Source organism: Hemicordylus capensis, chromosome 6 (genome assembly GCF_027244095.1).
Source record: "Hemicordylus capensis ecotype Gifberg chromosome 6, rHemCap1.1.pri, whole genome shotgun sequence".
Taxonomy (NCBI): Eukaryota; Metazoa; Chordata; class Lepidosauria; order Squamata; family Cordylidae; genus Hemicordylus; species Hemicordylus capensis.
Window position 1 is genome coordinate 56894571 of NC_069662.1, and position 20362 is coordinate 56914932.

General features: G+C 44.8%; 1 protein-coding gene across 4 annotated transcripts in view; it reads right to left on the bottom strand.

The window, feature by feature from the left end:
- The window catches only part of BRCA1 (BRCA1 DNA repair associated), an 80250-nt gene that overhangs the window by 16822 nt on the left and 43066 nt on the right, over positions 1-20362 (bottom strand). For all 4 annotated transcript variants that reach the window (XM_053260100.1, XM_053260102.1, XM_053260101.1 and 1 more), the window contains 4 exons: positions 20103-20191; positions 11002-11143; positions 1711-1863; positions 1086-1420 (listed from right to left, as the gene is read on the bottom strand). In XM_053260100.1, the coding sequence (XP_053116075.1) occupies positions 1086-1420; positions 1711-1863; positions 11002-11143; positions 20103-20191 (719 nt within the window). The remainder of the gene's footprint in view (positions 1-1085; positions 1421-1710; positions 1864-11001; positions 11144-20102; positions 20192-20362) is intronic.

A 20362-nucleotide genomic window follows, 5' to 3' on the forward strand; every position in this document is an offset into this window, starting at 1 on the left:
GCTACCAGAAACAGAATAAACTGTGGAAAACAGAGGAAAATATGCAAATTATTAGCTATAGGCAGTTGATAGTAAGCCAATATTAAATTATTTTATTTGTACTTTTTTAGTTACACACTACTCTGAACTTTGGAAAAGCAGTATATAAGTATTTTAACAAAGTAAATGAATAAAATGCACCATTCACATGGGGTTTGGGATACTTTGGTGCAAAACACTGCTTTTTCCTAAGCACCAAACACAGTGCTTTGATCATCTCCAGTCTCTGCAACTGACTCATTTGTGCAGTCTTGGGCACTTCATGTTTGCCCTGCCTCAACTCCTCTTTGTAAAATTTGGAATACTAGTGTCCTTCCTTGACAAGGATACTGTGAATAAATGCAGTCAAGATTCTATGGCACTCTGCAAACAAAAAGAGCAATAATTAGGTGCCTCCTCCATCCCTCAGCAAGATTTCAAACTCCAAGGCAGCAGTTTTTCCATCAAACTTAAGCACATCCTCTCCCACTGTCCTCTTTGTTTTGTTCAGTATTCAGTTTGAAGAACTCAAAAGCTTGCTTGATTCTTTGTGATGTTTCTGTTAATCCTAATAAAGGTATTACACTACTATTGCAATAGGAGCAGTGGTAATTTATTCCCGAGAACCAGGGAAAGAAAACCCAAGAGCCCTAGTCACTACAGATGTTTTACATTCACATCTAAACATTCCTCACAAATTTTCAGCCCTGGCAGGTCTGGCTCATGAAAGTTTGATGCTGGCATCTACAAGTTACAAACCCTTTTCCAGCCTTGGTTGAAAAATCTGATTCGGAGAGGCTATTAACAGCAATGATTCTCAAAGCAAGCAACCCAATTCTACAGGGCAGCACCAGCGCTTCCGTGAACCCAGGGACATGTCTAACAGAATGTATACACGCACAGTGAAATTAATAGGAACCAAAGCATAGACTAGTTGCTCTGATGGAAACGGAAAGTGCTGGATTTGAACTGAGGTCCCTAAGCCTTGCTCTGATTTAGGCCACACTGGTTTGCACATGAATTCTGTACGCTCTTAAAGGGCTACAAGTATGTCAACACACACGTACCAGCTCGCCTTGTTTTAAACCTGATGCTACCAGAGACATATTTCTCGTGATAGTGAAAAGTGAACTCTTAGGATTAGCTTTCCCAGAACTGCAGTGTGTGATGGGTGCCAAGGAAGAGTGTGGCCTTCCCTGTGCCTTGTGTCTTGTAGCACTTGATTGGTCTGTATCTTGTGCAGCAGCAGGAGACCCCCTGGTGGCCAAACAGCTTAAAGTGTGCTCTTCAGACTTAGATATGGAGGTGGAGTATCTGCCTGGAGTGCTATGTACGCTTCTGGCAGGAGGTAAGGCATCTGTGAGTCTTTGTTTGCTTCGAGGTCTCAACTTTGCTGTACTTCCTGGAAGAGAAGAAAAAGTTCCATCACAGATGTATTTAAATATACCGCCCATACAGGAGAACCTTGATATTTGTGGGGGTTCTGTTCCCAGCTGCAACTGCAGATATGGAAATCTGCAAATATCACGTCATTGGGGGCTATGGGATCATGGGGGTTACACCTCTGTATACAAGAAAAGCTTTTCCCCTCAAGGGCAAAGCATTCCATGACCTCACAGCAGCTCAGGCAATAGCAAGAAGTGCACTCTGAGGATACCATTCAGTTTTAATCTCACATAGTTCCTGAATTACCTGATTCATGTGCATTCTGACACTGCTGAACCACTGGGTCCATATATTTGCTGTTGATGGGATATTCTGGTGTAGCTGGCAGTTCAGACAAAGACTCTTTTGAATTGCTTGTTTTCCAGTTTTCAGAATTTGCTTCCACAAGCGATGCCACTCCTAAAAACAAAAAATAAAATTTGTTTTTATTATTTTGTCAGACTGGATCACTTTCAGTTTGTGACTCCTGAGGATGTGGACAAGCTGTTTCGAACTGTGCATTCTACTACCTGCTCTCTTGACCCTTGCCCAACAATCTGATTCATCTAACAATCAGATTGTTGGAGAAGGTCTGGTAAACATGCTTTTTTGAGGGAGAGTAGGATACCTCCTTGTCTTAATGGGACTATCATTAGACCATACTTGGGGGGGGGACCTACATTGGAACCCTCCAAGTTAGGCAACTATAGGCCTGTCTCTAATCTCTCACGATTGGGCAACATGATTGAGAGGATGGTGGCCTCTCAGCTCCAGACAGTCCTGGAAGAAACTGATTATCTAGACCGATTTCAAAATTGGCTTTCAAGCAGGCTATGGGGTTGAGACTCCCTTGGTCGGCCTGATGGATGATATCTAATTAGGTATTGACAGAGAGAGTGCGACTCTGCTGATCCTTTTGGATCTCTCGGCAGCTTACAATACCATTGACCATGGTATCCTTGTGGGTTGCCTGAGGGAGGTGGGATTTGGTGGCACTGTTTTACAATGGTTCCATTCCTACTTCTCAGGTAGATTCCGGATGGTGTCACTTGGAGACTGCTGCTCCACAAAGCGAGAGATTTGCTGTATGAAGTTCTACAAGGCTCCATACTGTCTCCAATGCTCTTTAACATCTACATGACACCGCTGGGAGAGATCATCAGATTTGGTGCAGGGTGTTATCAATATGCTGATGACACCCAAATCTATTTCTCCCTATCAATTTCATCAGGAAATGGCATAACTTCCCTAAATGCCTGCCTGGAGGCAGTAATGGGCTAGATTACGGATAACAAACTAAAGTCAAATCCAAGTAACACAGAGGTATTAGTTGTGGGAGGTCAAGACCCGAAATACGTTTTAGATCTGCCTGATCTTGATGAGTTTATGCTTCCCCTGAAAGGTCAGGAATATAGCTTGGGAGTGCTCCTGGATCCCAAACTCTTTCTGGTTTCTCAGGTTGAGGCAGTGGCCAGGAGTGCTTTTTATCAGCTTTGGGTGATATGTTAGCTACATCCATTTTGGGAGATAAATGGCCTTAGAACAGTAGTACCTATGCTGGTGACCTCCAGGCTTGACTACTATAATGCACTTTACATGGGGCTGCCTCTGTACATCATCTGGAAACTACAACTAGTACAGAATGCGGCAGCCAGACCATATAACACCAATTCTGAAAGAATTGCACTGGTTGCCGATATGTTTCCCAGTGAAATACAAAGTGCTGGTTATTACCTATAAAGCCTAGAACAGTTTAGGCCAGGGTACTCAAGAGACTGCCTTCTTTGTCATGAACCCTACCACCTATTAAGATAATCTGGGGAGGTCTGGTTACGGTTGCCATCTGGTGGTGACTCAGGGCTGGGCCTTCTCTGTGGCTGCCCCAGGGCTTTGGAATGCACTCCCTGTCGAAATAAGAGCTTCTCCATCTCTGACTGCTTTTAAAAAGATCTCTGAGAAACACCTATTTTCTCAAGCTTTTAATTACAATTAATTGTAAACTATTTAATTGTATTATTCTGTGAAACTGTTTTACTCTATGAACTATTTTTAATTATTTTATTCTGTGAAAGTGTTCTAATTGTTTATTTTTCACTCAGCATCTCATGTGTCCATGTGCGTGTCCCCCATCAAATTCACAATGCCTGGACTAATATGAACCAAATCGGGTACAGTTGTAGGGACACATAGTGACACCTCGATGACATATGATGATGTCATCAACCCCAATTCAAGATGGCGGTAACAAACATTTGAGGCACTAGTGGGGTAACTTGTGAACCGCCTAACGAATGTGAACCAAATTTGCTACAGCTCTAGGGACACATATGGATGCCCCAAAGGTGTAGTTTGTGATGTCATCCACCCCGATCCAAGATGGTGGACATGTGAACTATTGAGGCGCAAGTACACTAACCTGTGGACTGTCTAACCAATTTGAACCAAATTTGGTACAGTTGTAGTGAGTGACACACAGGGACATCTCAATGGTGTAGTTTGTAATGATGTCATCCTCCCCCATCCAAGATGGTGAACATGTGAACATTTGAGGTGCAAGAGATCTAACTTGTGGACCTCAGTTTAAAACAAATGTAGGGATAGTGAAAGGAAAGTAGGCAGATTAGTTCCTTACTAGAACTTGTTATTTTTATATTGCAACTTGAATTATGTTGAATTATATTGCAACTTGAATTACACTGGCTAGATATACATATATCAGGCAGCATATAAATATGATAAACAAATTATTGGGAAACTTCCAACCAAGTTCTATGAGCAGAATACACAGGTACGCCAGACCTACCCTGAGAAATGGGTTCTAGTTCAAATATGGTTCAGAGTAGTTAAATTTATTTCAAGAACACATAGTAAAGATCAGGCTAAGATGAAAGATTTTTTTAAAAAAATAAGTAGATTTTAAGTAAAGAAACACTGCACAGAGACAATTTAAGCTATATATCATGGCAGCAAAGAGCAAATCAGAAAATACATAAAAGGGCATAACATTACAGTAGAGTCTGCATTCTTGAAGATTCAAGAAAAGACTAGGATGCTTTAGCTCCTAAAGGCCTGCATCTAAACGTTTAGTTGGTAGTAACTGGAAAACCAGTTCACCCTCAATTTGTGATTTTCCAGAATCACAGCTCCACCTCCACCTACCCCCCTGACTACCAGCCTTCTCTTGTCTGTCTGCTTACCCCCTAGTAAATGCACACTGCCTCTCCCTAAATCCAAATGAACACTCTGAGAAGTGAAACCGCCATTTTACTGCTGACAAACATTACTCATAAGAATGTTTGTGAACATTCACAGCAACCCAATGAAAGTCTGAGCGGGTGCTACTAATAATGAATGACAATTTCTGAACCTATTATATACTTAGAAAAGGATATCCATTTTACATTCACGTAGTAGTCTAAGATCCACTGGGCTCCAGCTACTAAGAGTCTGTTTACAAAATAGGTTTTGTATGAATCACAAGGTGAGTGATATGTTTTTCATCCAGTTATCTTGAAGTGACATGAGTCTTTAAAGCAGTTTTAGTATTTTGCTGATTTATTATGAAACCTTAACCATGGAAAGTAGAACCATTTTAGTTCCTGACACTGGAGAGTAGCTGCATCTTTACAGGTCCATAAAACACCCACAGGGCTGCATCAATGTATGATATACTGCTCATATGTAACTCAGTACTCAAATTACACTTTGAATATTCAATCACCTTTAAAAAACACATACATTCACAAAGTGTCAAGTGATGCATTTGGTGGAACTAATGATAAAATAGCAGGAAAAAACATGAAAACAGCAGAACAGGCCTAAGGCAATGTTCTCTTTACTACTTTTTAACGCTTTGTATTTACGATCCCTCAAAAGAGCATTAATCTCTCTTCTCCCCAGAAGTGATTAGAAAAAAGGCAAAAGGCTTTTTAGAACAGCCAAGAGGGGGGGTTATAATTTGTAATCAAGCCATCAATAAATGTAATCAGGTTGAAGCTTTTATGAGAAGACTCAAAATACTTTATTCTGGCCTGACAGCCCAAACAAGGGCCGTATTAATTAAGTTGTTTTCAGTCTGTTTCCGGGCTCAGAGGAAGCTAATTAATCGATTTCACTGACTTAATACTCAAACATGCTATTTATAGTCATCTAAGGAGCTAGCTTTGATTGGATTTCAAAATGCCACAAAAACATTAATCTTGAAGCCAGACCCATCAGGAATATATTTTCCTCATATCAAATAAGGCTCAACTTATATCTGGATGTAGTGAATTTCAAACTCAGCAGCCCTCTCCAGATAAGCTGAAGTTCACTTTGAAAAAAAGAAATTATAAACATATAGGAGACCAGAAAGCAAACTTATACACACACACACACACACAAACACTCTGCTGCAGAAATACATTAGTCTGTGACGAGTGAAAAAAAATCCTGATGAGCCATGTACCAACATAGCTTGATGAGTAAAACATTTTGTCTGGCTGATAAACTGAGCCAACATTTCTTCACCCCTGTATGTGTATAGATATAGATGTAAAATATCAGGAACTGCTTCTTCAGGCAGTTGGTGAGAGCAAGGAGCCAGGCCAGACTTGCAGGCGAGTACACAAAAGTTATTAGTTTATAGGAGTGTTTACAAGCCTGTTGTAGCAGTAGTGGTGAAACAGAACAGGACCAGCTCTCTTCCAATTTACAAATACATCCTTGCTGGTATGAAATTGTTACTTGCCAAGTAGGCAAATAGCTACTCATAAGCCTGAGCTAGATAAGTGTCTGAAGCACTGAAATTTCTACAGAGATGCCTCCTGGATGGTCCTTTAGAGTTAAGAACAGTTCCCTCTCATATCCATCCCCACCCACCCCTAGAATAAAGTTTTGAGGTTCCCTCTTCCTGCTCCTCCAGAGCATCAAGAGTTGCCTCGGCTAGAGATAGAATATTGGATGCTGTGAAGTTGAACCCACTAATCTCCTTAGGATGGCTTGGGAGAAGCGTTTTGCTTGGCTATCCAAAATCCTCATTGTGACAAATTCTGATCTTCAACCTTCCCTTTTCCTGATCCTACTTAAACCATAGATTTGAAAGTAACATGGAAGTGGTCCTTGGAAAACTTTGCGGTTAAGACATATCTTGGATTTGACCAACTATTAGGTAGTAGGCCTGCACTTTTTGCGACTCACCAAGTTGAATATAGTTCAGCAGCAACAAACAATGGCCCACCAAAGGCTCAATAAACCTTCCAGTTTGTTGCTTGCCTGTGACTAGAAAAGCAGGGAGGTACTGTCGATTATTTGCAAGCCCACAAGGCATGGCTGCTGGACTCTATTCAGGTTGGTGGGTCACAGAGTGTAGCATGGTTAGAGCAGGCCCGGGGATGAAAAGGTGAAGATGAGCCCCTGGCCCCCAACCACCCTGCCTCCTTTTTCTGAGAGGCAGGAAGGAGAGAGCAAAAAGCAAGCTGTCTCTCAACTAGTCCCCCCACCCCCGGATGGGCCCTTTCTCTCTTAGGGGTTTATGTCAAAACAAAGGCCTGTTGTAGAGCAGCTCAAAATAACGGGAACACTTAAAGAGAAAGAAGCAGCTTAAAACACAGGTTTGATAAAGAAGTAATGTTCTCTGGATATATATAAATTCTATGAGTCAGAGCTCATAAATCTCTAGGAAGATTTGATGTCTGAATGGATTACAAAAGAATATTTTGGTTGGTGTTATTGATTTTTTACTCAAGATGTTCCATAGATTCAGGTTCTTGCATTAGTGGAAATTGAGCAGTTATTTTTGCCCTATACAATTTTGGATGATGAACTTCGTAGTATCAGACTTCAGATAATGTTTTGTATTGGCATATGAATAATCAATAATAAAAAAGTAGTGGAATGCCAATCAAGATTTCTCGAGAAGTCAAATGCAAAAAGAGCAAAATCATCTCAGAAAGGGAACTGGTTGTTGATGTGGTAACTAAGCTGATCTTGCCTGCTCAAAGCACAGTCTGAGTGAGTTGCCAATAACAGCCCTGAGTGAGGTTCATTTCTTAGGATATCATTTATAAGCACAGCTAGTTACAACTGGGGCAATTCCAAAAGAACACCCTCTGCAAGGCCAAGGTGGCTTCTCAGATTTATTTAACTGAAGAAAACAAACTAACCTGAGATACTGTCACAACAATACGGTGATTGAAACGCATTTTAAAACCAGTGCCATGGCAACAGAGCTCAAGCTTAATATGCATAAACTCCTTGGTAACAATGAGCAAATTAACTCATAAACTCATCAGCGGCTGAATCTACAGTGTGGTAATGAAGTGCACAGAGGAAGTGTTTGATTTTAGAATGAAACTACGATGTTAAGAAGGGCTGGGGGCGGGGTGGCATTGGACTTGCTGTGACGGTTTCTTCTCATTAGTGGAGAGAGGATGTCCAGAGTCGGTTATTCTTCCTACTTGCTCTGGAGACAGGGCTAAGCAAATTCTTTAAAATGTCTTTCGAAAAGGGAGGAGGAAATGAACACAGACAGACATAGTATACTAGAGCTGAGAGGTTAAAAAAATGACTACTTTAAAAAACACACTAAGCAAGCACTGTGTCAAGAACTTACTATACTTTTTTTGAAATAACAGAGAAGTAGGAGAAAAAGGTATGATAAAAAACCACCCCCAGGAAAACTAAGCCTAACAGTGTCCTAGGAGCAGAACTGGCTGCTCCTAGTCTTCTCTATGAGCAGTGAGAACATTTAATACTGGGTGGGGCTGGATATCTTCTATCCATAGATGATAAGAAACCTTTTATCGTTCTTCTAAGTCCAACACTCTAATACCTGTCAATTGTAGAGGGTATCCACAGTGGGATGCTTGGCAGCAGTACTAATGCTCTCAACAAGTCTCCTCACTGCTCAGGTCTAGTGGGAGAGAACCATTTGGAGCACCATTCTTTCAAAGGTGCATCATCAGAAGACAAAGGTGTCTAGTCTATAATGGCCAACATGTGCCTTTGCAGCAAGTGACATTGTCTGCCAGAAGTTTCTTCTGGAAGGAAAGGGAGGAGGAGAGGCAGGGTTCTCTCTAATTTTTTTCATCTGTGTGTGGAATGAATTTTTTTCTGGGTGGCAGTATCAAGGCAGTGTGTGCACACATATATTCAGAATGGAGCCTTCCTGATTACACCTGAGTGGGATCTAAAATTAACTGAGTGGACATAAAAAGATGTATGAGTGAAAGCACACATGCACGCCTTAGAGGAAACACTGAAGCGAGGGCCAGTTGGATAGTTCTCAGTCCCAACCAATGTAGACCATGCATTGCTTTGCTCTCTGTTCATCTCTTCTGGGCCATATTGGACTAACCGCAAGCCCCCAGCCACTGAGACTTGCAGCTAGAATGATTTGGATAGAGCCTGGAGAGGTTGTTTTGTTGAAGCCACCAACTGAAAGAAAATGACACCATCTGATGAGACTGCAACTTGTCTTTCCTCTCCTATGGAAACAAGATCCTGACAGCTCTGGTGTCCGATAATCACGCCTAGATGTTGCACTCTATGGGCTGGATCGAGGCAACTTTTTTGTTCATTGAACAAAAACCCGTGGGCTGCCCATCATTCTGGGTTTCAACCCCTACTTCCTAGATGGGGAGTATAACAGAACAGCAGCGAGATACAGGACACATGAATGCAAAGACACAGGTTAGCTACAAGGGAGACCATGAAACACGAAGGACCAAGAGGTGACTGGACTGCTCTTCATGCAACACGAATGGGAACAATAACCTGCTCTGCCAGCTACAGGTTGGCAGCAGAAACAGCAACAGCAGCAAAAACGCATTACCATATGAATTGCTGGCATGCAAAGCCAAGGTTTAATCTTGGCTCCACATGATGTCTGAACTGCCCCAGTATTCATATATCGTCTGATTTCTTTGTCTTTCCTTTCAGAACAGTCAAGAGTGGTGAATATTTCACTTGGGATTATCAACAATTGGTAAAGAGCCCCTGGTGGCGCAGTGGTAAAACTGCTGCCCTGTAACCAGAAGGTTACAAGTTCGATCCTGACCAGGGGCTCAAGGTTGACTCAGCCTTCCATCCTTCCGAGGTCGGTAAAATGAGTACCCAGAATGTTGGGGGCAATATGCTACATCATTGTAAACCGCTTAGAGAGCTCCGGCTATAGAGCGGTATATAAATGTAAGTGCTATTGCTATTGCTAAATACCTTTCTGCCACCCCTCTACAAAGGGGGACCCACCTCAACTCCCAAAACTTGCTGCCATGAGATGCAGCAATAACTAGTGCCACAATCTACTGGAACCTTGGGCACTGCTGAAGCAATATCCAGGGCCAGACAAGCTTATTGTGAAACTCCCCCCCACCCACCCCCCAACAAGCGTCCCAATGGCCCCAGGGATTAACTAATAGAGATGTGCACGAATCAAGATTCGTACACTGATTGGAAACTCAGTTCGGGCACCTTTAAAAGTAAGGAGAGCAGGTCCATACTTGCTCCTCAACAGCTCAGTGCACCTTCCTGCTGTGGAAGGTGCACCCAGCACCCCTCACCCCTCACACAGTGGGACATATGGCCGCCGCACATGTATGGAGACCATGTGTGCACTGGCGCACCACGAGGGGTGCACCACCACAGCAGGAAGCTGCGGCGAGTGGTGGAGGAACAGGAATGGACCTGCTCTCCTTATTTTTAAAGGTGCCCGGGCTGAGCTTCAAATCAGTGCATGAATCTTGATTCGTGCACATCCCTGTCAACTAACTTCTGTTTGACAGCTGTACTGCTCCTCCATGTACATTTGTTTGCTGCTCAGTGCAGGGGCCTAGGAGTCCTAGCCATAAAATACAGGTCTGAAATTGACATGCTCCCAATGTGCAACCTGGCACTAAATTAGTAGTCCTTTCTTGCCTCCTCCTTTCCTGTCATATTTCTTCAGACAGCAGACCCCACTGGGCAAAGAGGCACTTTTTAAAGTGGTGAATTTAAAGTGGAGAGCAACTAGCCCTATCAACCTGCACAGCATCCCTCCAGTGGCTTTTGCTGGTGTCTACCTTCTGTTTACCTTAGATTGTGAGCCCTTTCGGGAGAGGGAACCACCTTTGTTTACTTTTTCTACCACTTTGAGAACTTCTGTTGAAAGGTGGTATAGATGTAGTAGTAGCAACAGCAACAACAGAAAGGAAAGTGTAGAAAGAAACAGAGAGGAGCATATGCATGAGAGGAGGGTTTCGTGCTGTCTCTCCCGATCTTCCAGAGCTATTTCCTGACAGAAACTCTCCTTTCTTCCTGGTCCTCTAGCTATTCCTCAGTAGCACGGAGTAACAGTGTATGCTAGCGTATGTTGGGGACTGGTAGCTGTCATGTCATCTCCAATTCAGATTAGGCTGCTGTCAAAACTAGAAGCCAACCTGGGTTATTAGCATGTCTGCAGTGCAGCTTACAAATGCTATAATGAAAATTACAACTCTATGAAAGTAATCCCTAGCACAGATGTATTTCAAGCTAACTGGTAGGAAAGGATTCTAGAATCTCCATCTTCTTGGAAAGCATTAAAGGCATTGCCCTACTCACCCCCTTTCTGATCTTTTCTGCTCTTGTCACAAGGCAGTGGCAACTCTTTTGAGTCATCACTCTGGGTTTCCTGAAGAACTGCTTCAAGAATAGCCATCTTCTGCTGGAGTTCTTTTAAATTGTTCTGCATGGCATCTCTTTGCTACAAATGGATGAGAAATAAACTTTAGACTTTGCACGATAGGATCATTCTCTTCAGTGGATACAAGGTATCTTTGTATGTTTTACTTCTCCCTGCTCCCTCCTGTAGGTAGAACCCTTCTAATTAAGCTTGCTTGGTTTTCTTGAGTAGAAAGATCAGTTTGGGGACCTTGCAAAGCAAAGAAAAGGCTAAGACAAAAAAGTGCTCAAAACCAAGCAAATCTACTCAGAATGTTAACTGTGGAGGCCAACACAGCTCTATAAAAAATAGTACAGAGAGAGGAGGAGAGAACAGAAGAGAAAATTGTTTTCAAAACTCACATTACTCTGGCTGAAAGCCCTGGAGCTGAAGGACTTCTAGTCTGACTCCAAACGATGAGACAACTAGATCGGTGCAGGCAGGACACTTTCCATCCACTGAAGAGAATGCATCTATTGCTGTAGAAGGGAAGCATACCTTGGCCTCTACCACCAGCGAGAGGACTAAAGACCATGAGGGACTGCAAACTCTCCTTCTAAGGAAGAGCACAACAGCAAGAAGAAGATTCCCCTTGGCCACACAACAGAACAAGCAGTTACAGTGGGCTTACTTTCTGTCAGTTGCCCTGGGACTGCAGAAATGAGAGGAAGGAGCACTCAGTGCTTTGGACTCAAAGGAAAGAAGAATGGAGGAGAGGAAGAATTGTACTGCAGATACGCTATCCTTGCATGTGGTCCCTTGGTATTCAGGTCTTGGCCCAAATCATGTTCTACCACCTCCACTTATCCCGTTCCAAAATTGGGGTGGAGAAAATGTCAGGTTGTTTACCTGTAACATGGATTCTTTTAGTGGTCATCTGTGCCCCATCATGATTGGGCTTTGTGCCTGTGCAGAGAACTCATCAGAGTTATCCAAGCTGATTTCCTTCTAAAATAGGCGGTAGCTCCTCCCTCTTCCGGTGACATCATAGCCTCCCTCCTTCAGTCACTGAATCCGGCAACTTAAAGAACTAACAAGGGGAGGTTGGATGGGCATGTAAGAGCACAGATGACCACTAAAATAACCAGAGTTACACGTAAACAACATGACATTCTTCGACATGGTCTCTGTGCTTTACACGATTGGGCGCATAGCCAGCTGCACCCGTACACATGTCTTACGTGGAGGTGGGTTTTCAAGTGAAGAGTGATTGCAGGACTCATGCATCTCTTCAGGAGCGAATGTCAAGTGCATAAATGAATAAGTGAATAAATGAGTGTGGGAATACCCAGGTTACTGCTTGGCAGATGACGTCAATAGGGACGGCCCTGTCAAAGGCTGTGGAGGCTGCTACTGCTCTGGTGGAATGAGCCCTTATAGAGTGAGGTATGTCCTTCTTGTCAAGTTGGTAACACAATGTTATAACTTTAACTATCCATTTGAATATGGATTGAGAGGAAGCATGGCTGCCCTTGTTGGGGCCTGTGTGGGTCACAAAAAGCGACTGAGTGGAATGCCATGCAGTGGTCCCATGAACACAGAACACAAGAGCCCTGCAGACACAGAGTGCATGAAGATGGCACTATGCATCATCCGAAGGGTTGGGAAAGAAAACTGGCAAGGTAAGTGGTTGAGATCGATGAAAGGAGGCAACGACCTTAGGTAAGAAGGCGATGTCAGGATGGAACACTACTTTGTACTTGTGGACGACTAAGTATGGGGAGTCTACCCGTAAGGCCCGTAGCTTGCTCACACATTTTGCAGACATGATGGATACTAGAAATGCCACTTTGCAGGAAAATAGGTCCAGAGAGAACATCTGCATGGGTTCAAAGGGGTGTCTCATGAGACAGGTGAGTACCAGAGAGAGGTCCCAGGGTGGAGACATGATGGGGATATCAGGGTAGAGATGAGCTAAGCCTTTTAGGAAATTGTTGACAACATGGTCCTTGAAGAAGGACGTAAAGGAGGATGGCGAGTGAGCTACTACGGCCGCCAAATGGACCCTTAGGGAAGACATCTTGATTTCCTCAGGGAGAGATTCCTTCCTGGGATCAGGATTCCTTCCTGGAATTCAGAGAGGAATTCCTTGATTCCTTCAGGGAGATAAGATAGGTACAAACATGTTCTGAAGAAACCTCCTTGGGGTCAATGTTCTGTGGAGGAAGGTCCATTTATGCTGATATGATTTTATTGTTGCAGATTTCTTCGAGAGATGGAGCCTGTGGAGGTCTGTATCCGAGAGATGGAGCCTGTGGAGGTCTGGATGTAGAAGCTGACCTGCCCGCTGGGTGAGGAATAACTGGTAGACGAAGATGATTACCTGCTGCGAGGTGTAAGAACCATGGCTGTCTGGGCCACCAAGGGGCGATTAGGGTGCACTCCACTTGGTCATGCTGGATTTTGCGAAGCACTCGAGGTGGATCTCGATTTGAACCTAATTTAGTCCAGTTGCAGAGAGAGTGAAAGGAAAGTAGGCTGATTAGTTCTTACTAGAACAACTTGTTCTCAGGTGGTTTCACCCAGAAATAGACCTCTTTGTGTCCCACTTGAATGCCCAGTGTCCCCTCTATTTCTCCAGGGCGGGCTGCAGCCCTCACTCCCTAGGCAATGCCTTTGCCACTCTGTGGAGGAATTGGCAAAGGCATTGCCTAGGGAGTGAGGGCCACAGCCAGTACTGGGCATTCAAGTGGGAAACAAGGAGATCTAAACTGGTTCAAATTGAGATCCACAAATTAGATCTCTTGCACTTCAAATGTTTATGAATCCACCATCTTGGATTGGAGCGGATGACATCACCACAAACTACACCACTGGGGCATCCCTATGTGCCCATATAGCTGTAGCAAATTTGGTTCAAATTGGTTAGACTGTCCACACTTTAGTGCACATGTGCCTCAAAAGTTTACATGTCTGTCATCTTGAATCGGTGTGGATGACATCATCACAAACTAAGCCATTGAGGTGTCCCTATGTGTCCCTACAACTGCACTCGATTTGGTTCATATTGGTCCAGGTGTTGCGAAGCTGATAGGGGATGAACACACAGACACACACACACTCACTCAATACCGGGTGATTTCATAAGCCTACTAGAAAGTAGGCTAAAAATGGGCAGCAGGATGTCTCGGTCTAGTTGCCACTCATGGGAGTCTGCGCCTGCTCTGCTGAGAGTGTTGGCCTGAACACTGGCTGCTCCCTGGATATGTACCGCTATAGGCGCAATGGAATCATCTATGTATCAAGACGGGGGGGGGGGGGGGGAGGGAGTGCCCTGAACTGGCAGGTGTTGTTTCCAGTTTTGAAGTGCAGGTAGTGATGATGTTGAGGACGGATGGTAACATGATAGTACGAGTCCTTGAGGTCTAGAGACACAAACCAGGTGTCTATTTACAGAAAGGCGAGAATAGTAGTGATGGTGAGCATATGGAAGCGTTTGTAGGTGATGCGGTGGTTGAGTTGTCTGAGGTCCAAGACAGGATGGAAGCCTCCGTCGTGTTTGGGAATGGTGAAGTATGGGGAATAGAACCCTTTTGAGGAAGGGTTGAAAACCAGTTCTGTGGCTTCTTTGTCAAGTAACCAAGTCACCTCTGCAAGTAAGATGGGGTGGCTTTGGTAGTGACTGGTTGATTGAATGGGGGTATAGATGAAAATTCCAGTGCGTACCCAATTCTTATTATTGTGAGGACCCAGAAGTCTGATGTAGTGGCCTCCCATGTCGAGAAGTAGGGAGACAGTCAGGGGACCCTCTTATGCTGGAGGGAAGAGTCACTGCTTCTTGGGGAAGGAGGCAGGCTGTCTGGTCTTATTGGGTGGTGTACGCTGTATATTGTATGAAGAACGTTTCCCATAGGATTGAAACCAGGTGCATGAAAGGAACGATAACTCTGGTGGTATTGAGTAGAGGGGTGCTGAGATTGAGTGCAATTCCATCTAGTTGGTCTGTTGTCTAGGCGTGGATGGTTGGTAGCTCATGGAACAAGCAGTATTGTGAAGGCATTGGACCTTTTGCAGTCTTTTGTCCATCTTTTCCTCAAATAGCACATTGCCATCAAAGGGCAAGTATTCTATTCAGGATTGGGCATCGTAGGCTAGGCCAGAAGAGCGCAACCATGCGTGGTGACCGATGGCTATGGAAGTGGCCATGACTATAGAGGCACATTCTGCTGAATGTCTGGCAGAGTTCCTGCTTGACTAACTGGGTAACCTCTTTGAGGAAGGTCTTGGCAGGCTCCTTTTTAGCTGGAGGCAGCTGGTCTAAGAAGGGGGCTAGGTTCTCCCAGAGGAAGTGATTATAACAGGCGTTGTAAGCCTGGTAGTTAGCCAACTTGAAATGTAGGGCAGATATAGAGGCGTCTGCAAATCTGTCCAGTTTTCTATCCTCCTTGTCTGGGTGTGTGGAGGTGGAGCATGCTGTTCTTGGAAATGGAAGATTCTACTACCACCGAGTTAGGAGTAGGGTGGTGTTGTAGTAAATTTCCCACTTGTTCATCCTCCGTGTGCACCCTGTAAAATGTTTCTAAATGTTTGGTAGGCTGAGGCAGAAAAGACGGTCATGCCCAACAGGTCTTGGCGATGTCCATGAGGGCAGCATTTGGCAGAAGTGAGATAGGGCCCATGTGTCTGTTTCTATGAGGCCAAATAAAGGGTCTGGTTCAGCCTTGTTTTGTTGAGCGAGGGGTATGCCAAGGGAGGCTGCAATATGGGAGATGTACTCTGCATAGATCTTATAGTCCTCTGAAGGAGATCCTGGTTTGGAGTCAGTTAGGAGGTCAATGGGAGAGGAGGCTAGGGATGCAGCATCTGACTGGGATGACTGGGTATCTGCCTCTCCATCACTATCTTGCCCTGAGGTTTCCTTGGCACTTTGAGTGGGTTAGGACTCTGAACGCGTCTGGTTGGGTCAGACTGAGAGGAGTGGCAGTATTAGTAGGCTGATCTGGATGGGCCTGTGGTTTGTCCCGTGTAAGGGCTTGTGGATTTGAAGATGGTGGCTTTGAAGACGTGGTTTGACGTTTGACCCAGTGATGACATTAGGGCAGTGACAGGTGGTGGCATGGACAGCTTGGTCTGTGAGGAGGTGCTAAGGTGGCCCATTGTGGAGATCAAGAGTGGTCTCTGTGGGGTCTGTGATAGTCCCACTGGTCCAGCTGGGACTGAGAAGGCCTGTAAGTAGGGGTGTGCAATTCGGGTTTTCGGGTGATTCGGCTCGGACCTGAACCGAATCACCCGTTCTGTTTTGTGCCCAAATCTGGGTCACCCGAATCACCCTTGATTCGGTTCGGATTCGGATTTAATCCGAATCGATTCGGGTGGGTAAAAAGGGGCCCAGGGGCAAAATTTTGGGGTGGGGTGGTAGTGCCCAATGGGTGGAGTCTACCACCCCAATTTCAGGGGGATTGGGCAAAGGGCTGATTTTTGGCGAATTTTTTAAGTTTTAGTGACTTTGGGGCAGTTCGGGGGCATAGCATGGGATCTGGGCAAAAGGAGTGGGGTGGGATGGTAGTGCCTAATGGGTGCAGGCTACCACTCCAATTTCAGGGGGATTGGGCAAAGGGCTGGTTTTTGGGAAATTTCTGAAATTTTCATGTCTTTGGGGCAGATTGGGGCAGAAAGTGGGGCCTGGGGCAGAATAGTGGGGTGGGGTGGTAGTGCCTAATGGGTGGAGGCTACCACCCCAATTTCAGGGGGATTGGACAAAGGGCTGATATTTTGAGAATTTTTGAAGTTTTAGTGACTTTGGGGCAGTTTGGGGGCAGAAAGTGGATCTGCCCCAAAAGAGTGGGGTGGGGTGGTAGTGCCTAATGGGTGGAGGCTACCACCCCAGTTTCAGGGGGATTGGGCAGAGGGCTGATTTTTTGGGAATATTTGAAGTTTGGGTGTCTTTGGGGCAGATTGGGGGCAGTAAGTGGATCTGCCCCAAAGGAGTGGGGTGGGCTGGTAGATAGTGCCTAATGGGTGGAGACTACCACCCGTCCCCAATTTCAGAGTGATTGGGCAGAGGGGTGAATTTTGGTGAATTTATGAGGTTTGTCTTCATAAGGTGAAGTGTGCTAAATTGATTACTTCCTCATATTATTCATAGTAATTGAGGTGTGAAAAAGTGAAAGTGGGGTCATGAGAGTTGTTTAATTGAAAAAAATCTCATTTGCTATGATAGAATGAGAATTCACACCTCAGAAAAAACTTCCTGAAAAAACTTCCTGAAAAAACTCCCCCTGAAATTGGGGTGGTAGCCTGCACCCATTAGGCACTACCACCCCACCCCACTCCTTTTGCCCAGATCCCATGCTATGCCCCCGAACTGCCCCAAAGTCACTAAAACTTAAAACAATCGCCAAAAATCAACCATGAACCGAATCAACCGAATTTTTCGGGTCCGAAATTCGGGTGATTCGGCTCGTGCCCGAAAAATATCGGGGGACATCGGGGGTGATTCGGTTCGGCCCCGAATCACCCGAAATTGTTCGTTTCGGGCACAGGTCGTTCTGTGCCCGAAATTTTTTGCACATCCCTACCTGTAAGGCTGTTCTGTGTGGGCATAATGCCATTGGGAGATGTCATATGGGTTAAGTTCCCCAGGGTAAGAGGTCATGGTGTTGTAGGACCTATAGGCTGAGCGTTTGTCCCAGCTGGCATAATAGAGGTTGATATGGAGAGAGTCTTCTTGAGATCAATGGGCCGTATAGGCCTGTGATGAGCTTGGGAGCAGGTGCCTGGGATAGAGTGCCTCAAATCTGGATTGTAAATCTTCCTCTTCTACTGGGAGATACTCCCTGTACTGATTGGCTTTCAGGTTCAAAATTATCCTCCTGCTCTAAAAATTGGTCCTCGGTATCTAGAGGTTCCTCCGCATTGAGGGGATCACCCTCGGATTTGAGGCCCTGATCCTCGGGTTCAAAAAGGTCAGAAGGCAGTGTCAATTGCTTTGATAGAGGCGCTTTCTGATGGCTCGATAATTTGCGCTTCTTTTTCTGTTTATGGAGAGCGGAAGTCTCTGAGGAAGGTGCCAGGCATTTGAGCGGTTTGGAAAGTGGCTGAGTCTTCTCCTCTCCCCTCCTTGTGGATGTGGCCGAGGGATTTGATCCCGAAGACACGAGAGCCACATTTTAGGCAGCAGCTCTAGGGGAGGATGCCATATCTAGTGAAGTGGGAGCCGCAGGCTCTGAGAACTGAGAGGAGGTGCCAAGGTTATATGAATTGGCAGCGGCTGAAGCAAGGGGCTGTGGTTGCAGCAGCCTGCATTGTGGAAGAGGCAGAGGCTACCTGAGACAATTGGAGGGCTTGTTCCCAGCGCCAAGAACTGAGAGGCCCAGTTCTTTCTGGCCCATTTAGTGAATGTGGCAGAGTGCACAGATTTCCACTTTATGGGCCTCGCTGAGACAAAAGAGGCAGAGGTTGTCTTTGTCCGTAGAAGGGAGCTTGGCCCTGCAATGGGCACAAGGTTTAAAAGTGGCTGTCAGGGGGTAAAAAATGCTGACCCCTCCACAGGGTGGCTGGGGAAGGGGGGGATGTGAAGAAAATCAAACCGCTGAGAGAATGGAAAAAACAAAACAATGATAGACAAGGAGAGAAAATTAGAGGTTTGAAAGTATGAAGAATAAAAGGGTGTTTTTTTAGTTCAGAGCAAAGATCGGTGTCAATCTGTTGGCGGATGAAGAAAGACTGGAGGCTATGATGTCACCAGAAGGAGGAAAATCTACCGCCTATTTGGGAAGGAAATCAACTTGGATAACTTCAATGAGGTCTCTGCACAGGCACAAAGTCCAATTGTGTAAAGCACAGAGATCATGTGGAAGAACTCCCATTTATGATATGGGGTAGGGGACAAAGAGAAAGCAAGATCTTATTGCCCAGTGGTAGGATTCATCCCAGTGTTGGATGGAAGGGCACAACACTACCCTTGACCAAAGTCAATACGATGCCAGAGATATCCAGTCTGTGTGGCAGCGTTGTTTCCTCTTCCCTATCATGATTGTTCACAGTCTAAATGAGGAAACAGTCCTCATACTGGGTGGGCTTTTCCATCCAGGTTCACAGACTGGCAGAAATCCATTTTCTCTTCCAAAGAACAGAATGACACACACAGTGTCATCTGGGATAGAGTCATGGCCGGTTACTGAATCTCCCAAGAACTGCTGCAGCATTCTGACTCTCTTCTTGGCCTGAAGCATAAGGAAAGGAACAGGGTAGAAGCAGTGCATCAACAAAGTCCTATTATCCCAGAGGAGGTAGGACTGAACTGAAGTGACTCCTTCTACTTGAGAGGCCAAGCAAGCTTAAATTAGAATGGCTCAGCCTACTGGAGTGAGTGGGAGGAATAAACCACACAATGCTATTCCCCCTCTCTGAAGAAGAAAGGTAACAAGTTTGCAGCACGGGGTGACTTCCCAGTTTTACAGAGGTCAGCTTGTTAGAGGTTATGCAGCGGTTACATTGTAATGACTAGAAAGGGATCCTACCTAAATATCTCTGTAAAGAATGCGCATCTTCTTCTCCAGAGAGATCTGATATTGCACAGTGGCTCAGAAAAAAGATCAAAAGTCCCTGGTCCACATCTCCCATGACTTCAATCAATCAATCAATCGGCAGCCTTGGACAAACCACACTCTCAGCCCATCCTCCATCTCAACTACAATATGTTGATAATACTACTCACCTTACACAACTGTCAAAAGAACAATATAAGTAAAGTGCATTGTACAAATGCTAAGTATTGACTTATGGACATCTGTGGTAGGAGCACTGAAAATGAATTTATCTAGCTGCTGCTTTCCCACATCATTGGTGGAGTCCATCTAACCAATCTAATACTAGTCCAACCTGCTCTTAAAAGGACTTCAGTGATTAAGATTAAACAATTCTTCCAGCAAGGAAGCCTGTTCTAGTGCTCCACCAGCTTTTCAGAGAGTCCCCATCTCCAGGTCTTGTCTTCCCCTTACTGCATTTTGCCTGCTTTAGTCCTTTACAGCCATCTCTGAAACAAGCAGAAATCACATACTTGTGTGGTGAGGGTTTCACTCTGGGAGGACAGGCCCGATGAATCCCACATGTGGCTAGCTTCGCTGTCATAGTCCATTGTTTCTTCACCTTCAAAAGACAAACCACTGTTTCACATACAAAAAGTAACAGGGCAGAGATGCACAAATCCCCAAAAAGAGTCTCTATTGATGCAGCCAAACTACACCCTCTTGAGGAAGCAGAGTGGGGAGCCTTAGCTAAAAGAACAAGATGTGCCATAATGGGGAAGCTTAGAAGACT